The 6,000-nt window shown below is 33.4% G+C and overlaps 1 protein-coding gene across 2 annotated transcripts in view; it reads right to left on the bottom strand.

Annotated features, from left to right (window-relative positions):
- Nucleotides 1-3,020: 3,020 nt before the first annotated feature.
- The window catches only part of LOC145661289 (uncharacterized), a 43,354-nt gene continuing 40,374 nt past the window's right edge, over nt 3,021-6,000 (bottom strand). For both annotated transcript variants that reach the window (XM_081726696.1, XM_081726697.1), the window contains exon 11: nt 3,021-3,681. In XM_081726696.1, coding sequence (XP_081582822.1) covers nt 3,602-3,681 — 80 coding nt within the window. In that variant the 3' untranslated portion in view covers nt 3,021-3,601. The remainder of the gene's footprint in view (nt 3,682-6,000) is intronic.

Raw genomic sequence — 6,000 nt, 5'->3', positions numbered from 1 at the left:
CTTCACACTTAACCATTTCTCGTACAAATCTCTCACGTGAAGAAACAAATGAGCACTTCAGACCACTTCACAACGTTGCCAGTTCCTTCAAATTGCAGTGTTCGGAATTACCCGCCGTTCGGTTTTACTCCTCGTTCCCTTAATTAGAAATAGAAATCTTGTTACTTTTCCTGAAGAGCCTATTTCTTTCCTCCTACGGGGCTCTTGTCCTTTTGAGTTGGGGCGAATGCCGCACTTTCACTACTCATGGGACGATCTTGTTCCCACTTGATCGCAAACGAATTATTCCGAATTCGATGCCAAATTAAATCTTAATACGAAAGGTTCTCCTCATTTCTTCATGTTAATTTTTTACTTGTCGGCAATTTCCCATACGCTGTGTGCTACTTACTGTAACTTGAATTTGCCCTATTTAATATGCCTTTTTAAATAATTGCAGGGCATATTAATGTGTGGAAAGGCACGAGATTTTAAAACAGAAATTCAGTGGATCCAATCTGTTTGAAGTCATTTATTTATTTTTAACTTAGCGTTATGTAGAAGAACGAATTCATGCCAGTTTTGAATATTTTTAAATTTACAGTATAGTTCTTAGAGGGGCTGTTTTACTGTTCCATTTAATATGACGTCCAGCAACCAACTTCCTTCCCAATTTCGGCTTAAGATTCGTGTCATGCTCCCAACAAGCCTTCATATATAGTTGGGATCTGTTTCAACTCCTCCTACGCCTTTCCAACTAACTTCCACAAAACCATCTTGTGCAGTTGGAGGTGATAAAATCTATATATCTTTTATTATCCTTTGATTTCCGACCAGACGTTCCCATATCGATTGAAGGTTATTGAGTTCATATCATAATCTATGGGAGGCCAATCTACGGCATTTAGATTTGCTTTACCAGAAAGCCACTCTTTACCCAATCGAGATATATGAATTGGGGATCTATGTTCGAAGTGGTTTACTCTATCTTCATAAAGAACATCTGACAGTAGGAAGCATTGGACAGATGGCCTGATGGATGTGTAAATACTACGTAGCTGTGAATCTCATCTCTGTACGATGAAATAACCAAAAGTCCATGAGAAGACACTAATCCCCAAGCAAATACAGATATCTTATCAGAGAATTTTCAGTAGCAAACGTATAGTGAGTCATGTTTCTTGACATTGTGTTCTTTCATGGCGGTACATAATTGCGCGGATATCATTTTCAGAAGAAAATGTGCACTCGTCACTAAAACAGCGATTCACATTTTCTTGAGTAAATGCAAGACGCCGTTGAATGTGACCTTCCGACTGAAACTTTTTGAATGTTACTCTTTTGGCAAAGAGATTGACAACCCTCTGCCGCCTTCTTGCGGCGTCGTGAGACATAGGAAAAATTGCTGCTTGTCTTAGTTATCTGGGAATATTGAATGTCCTTCCTACCGCAGTTCTCACAATCTTCTTGAGGATGATTAACACATTTTCTTCCACTTCCAAGTTGACACGCAGTTTCTCCTGTCTCTCGATACCACACCAAAAACTGAGCAGTTCACGGAGAAATACAGTATCTCTCAGCGATTTGCTCAGCGCTACAGTCTTCTCGAACTAAAACGTCTTTCACACTTCCGTTCTCTGCCATTGTATCCAGAGCCGGCTCTAGACAATTTGCTGCCCCGTGCAATAACATCATTTGCCGTCTCCTTTCTCCAGAAAGAACAAATCTTAAAAGCCATGATTCTAAGTATGCTACCCTATTATGAATAACGAAGGTGAGAGGAAGCGCATTCGCACTCAGAAAAGCCTGAATACTACAATCTCGTTGTGTCTGTTTTTTTCTTTAAATAATAATCTAGTATGTTAGTGAAAGATAAAGCACACACACCTACAGTAGAAAGATAGTAATTATTATTATGGACTTTAATATCGAGCTTTAATCTCAATATATTGGTTTGCAATTCCAGTGCAACTACGAGCTCTTTTACCTTTATTTCTTCCTTTTCCCCCAAATCTGATTTATTTATTTATTTTTAAAAAAAAACGTGTTTCCACCTTCAATGATAAAGAACTTGTTTGTGATAAAGACAAGACTAATTTTCTCATTAAAACTGTGGTAGCTAACTAAATGGAACAAGTGTTACTGTTCGAGAATTGAGTTCTTATATTTGACAACGACCAAGAAATTCATGCTGAAATTTCTTTGGCCATTTGCTTTAGCACTGTTCATGTGGCCTTAAACTAATGCGACTTAAACATGATTTATGAATGTAGTAATCAAATAGAAGGTCAACTTAATACATTTATCTACCATTATCATAAAATCTGTTTCCAACAAGAAATATTTATTTTAAATAATATGACTAAAACAGAATTTTCCGCCCCTTGAAATTTGCTGCCCCGTGCAAATGCACGTGTTGCACCTATGGTAGAGCCGGCTCTGCAAACAATAAGCTTAACAACGGGTATTGTACTTGGCTTCGTTTACAAGGTTGTAAAACATTGACAATGATTTTGTCTGTAAATAGGAAAATGCTTTCTAGCATTTCTATGTTACGGGTTTCAAATGTATGTGGTCTTACAATAAATAGATAACGCGTATTTTTTCCTCTCTCTCTCTCTCTCTCTCTCGCTCTCCCTCTGTTGTGGAACGTCCAACCACAAATAGAAGCAACGATCCAACACACACACACACACACACACACCCCTTACACACAAAAAAAAAAAAAAAAAACTGAAATGTTTTGTTTCCTTCTTCCCTTATCTGTTAGCAAGAAAACAGTGTTCCTTAGACAATGTAGAATTAAAGACGTTGTTTATGGCGTATTCAAATACTTTATTAAAAGGAAATTATTTATCATTATTTTCTTCATCTTTGAGGGATAACCGTAAGACATGCAGCTATAAATTACAAAGAAATAATATAAACCTCGAAGTACTTTCTTGAAATATATGATCATAATAATACTTTTGTTAATATCCGACAAATTGAATGTCACTTTGTCTAATCGAGGAACCAGGTGTAATAATTGGAACATAATATAGTTTCTTATGTTTATTTAATAACCAAAAAACAAATTGATACAATAGAATTTAAGGTATATACATTTCCTTTATTGCATCAGTTTCACATTTTAAATGCAATGGATCGAAATATTAAATTATATTTTCAGAACAGAACATTGTATCCTAAAATGTTGATTTTTAGAAAAATATATTAAAAAATCACTACATTCAAATATCAGAAATTTACGAAATATTTTAAGATCAGAATTCTAGTTAAAATTCCTATACTTATTATACATGTTTAGGTAAAGAGGTACTCTGATATTGTCTATTGCCTTCGCAAACATAATAATTCAGTTCGATAGGTTTCCATAAGCTTCGGAACCCTGTTACTATTAGCAAACAATCATAACTCCCACCATGAACTATATTGCATGAAACGGAAAACCAATTTAGCCTACATGAACTATTCAAAAGTGACAAAAAAGTTCACTTGACAATAAAATGCTTTCAAGCTATTTAGCAATGACAGTAGTATGCTGCTAAATAGTAAACTGGATGCACCACAAATCATTCTAACATACTTTCTGTGCTAGCAGCCAATCTGTTCCATCTTCTTATTTGCTTCCAACTGTAGATTCTGGAATATTGTGGCCATTCACCTCATGATCATGTCGGTTCCTTCTGCATTGACCAACTGCAAAAAGCAAAAGGAAATATGTATCGCATGATAATTAAGCTTGTGGTACGATAACCTATGATATGTGTAATATGACAACCTAATGAAAATGTTTGCTGAAACAATATACAGTAAAATAAAAAAAAAAAAAAAGCGTTTTCAATGTTTTCATTGAATAAACAGGGGCACCAACTCGAGCACTCGCACAAAAAGAAAGAAGAAAAATAAGAAGAGAAAAGAAGGAAAAGGAAGGAAATAAAACGAAAGAAAAACAGGGCGAAAATTTAATTTTTCGTCGTGTTTCTTAAATGATTTCTTTCTTTATGAAGTGGTGATGACCCAGTAAAGAACTCCCACTACGCTTGGAGGTATTGGAGAGGTATTATTGATTGCGAATTAGAGCACAACTGTTGTGTTTCAAAACCGAACGTTCCTGTGAATCACCTTCTCCAGCTCATCTATTAATTAAAATATAAGGGATTTCTTTTACCTCTATTTTATATAATATGAAGTTAATTAATTTCTTAAATTATGTCATGAAAATAAATTCATAAAACAACATTTTAATATTCTATACTTCTTCATTTCAAACAAATACACACATGTTTTGTACGGACATCGTGCAACTTTCTCTTGATAATACCAACAGAGATTTTGTGATTATGGTACTCACCGGTTAAATCTGGTAATAGAAATTCAATTTTCAACATTCACCAAATTAAAGCGCTGATTACGGCTAATCGTGGTTAATTTTCGGTAATCATGACCATTACGAGTCTCACAGTAATATTGCGAAATTTTAGATTCGTAGTTTAAATTTTGAACTATACAAAAGTGATTATTTCGAATTGGTGAATTCAGCCATTGTATCGATTATGGACAAGTAACGCTAGATGTGGACAAGATATTGGAACTGTTGAATAAGTTTAAAAGAAACTTCTCATCTTCTTAGAAAGCCATATTATATCATAGAACGTGCTACTACTAAGACATCAAAATAATAATAATAAAAAAGCAAATTCGATAATACAAAAGCCAAAACTTTCTTGACATGTTTCGGTGTCCATGGAGCGTAAAAAAATTCAAAATTTGGTATACTGTTTGGTATATTGATTACATGTATTGAAATTGTGTTGCTAAATATATCATTAAGTAGCTAAAACACAATAGTTTTACCCATTCTCAATAACTTGATACTTTCGCTAATTAGGCACCAATTCGTGCAAATAAGACAAATTAGCGAGAGCATAGTATATAAACACTGAATTTATGCATGCAAAGATGCATCGAAATTTAAAACGTTTCAAAATTACGCTTAAAATACTTCTGTAGTACTTATTTTAAAACAAGCATTATATCCTTATATGTTTGGTATAATTCCCGAGTTTATCGGCTTTTAGTGTGATAATGTTAAAAGTACATTATCAATTACTGTGCTATAAATTAAAGAGTAACACGGTAGTTGTAGTTTTTAATTTTAGTAAATGATTGGCAATATTTTTGATCGAGTTAAGTAAGTTTCTTTTATTGTATACTCAGACGCCAAAGAACTTTTATAAATACCTTACAGTCTCAGTTAGGTTTTGGAAGATACTATGGACTTTACTGATGTGATCTTAATTTGTACGTGAAATTGAAATATCTAACGTACTCTAAAATCTCTTCTTGTTAACTTTTTCGTATTACGTGTTACTTTTTTATTATTATTTTCTTATCATATATTTTGTTCTGTTCTCGTCATGTGACTTCATGTTTATAAATTTTTCTGCTTAATATCTTATTTTGTAGTACTTATATATGAATTTCAACTACATTTTCTACAGAAAATTATTTTGAACGTTTAATGTACACTATGTGTCGGTCATTGGCTTTATCGTAACGGACACAAATGGCCTCGCTGTTGACACCCTTATTAAATCCTAATCATTAATTTATGGGTTTGTAGAAACTAAATATAAAAAAGCATTTATTCATACATCAAATTCCAGGCCGGAGCTCAGAGGGTTGCGCAATAGTTAAAATGTAACTACTGAAAATTTACCAAACGTAAATTATTATTTTTTATATATATTTAAAATATCACACTACTAAAAATAGCATTTCACTAAGTACAGGACGAAAAGATTTCAAATATTTAGCAAAAATATTGCCAACATTCCAAATGTTGGATGTGAATAATTGCAAACAAATCAAATCTGCTTTAGATGAGCGAACAACAACGATATAAACTATTCTACCCACTTTTTAGTAACGAATATTAGTATCTTACATGTTAGTAAATGGATTATTCATTAGTCAGGCTTACACCTATAAGACATTAGGCTAAAACCCTCAATT

The sequence above is a fragment of the Thermobia domestica genome, chromosome 1 (assembly GCF_964235325.1).
Source record: "Thermobia domestica chromosome 1, izTheDome1.hap1.1, whole genome shotgun sequence".
Classification (NCBI taxonomy): domain Eukaryota; kingdom Metazoa; phylum Arthropoda; class Insecta; order Zygentoma; family Lepismatidae; genus Thermobia; species Thermobia domestica.
This window is presented reverse-complemented; position numbering and strand designations above follow the sequence as displayed.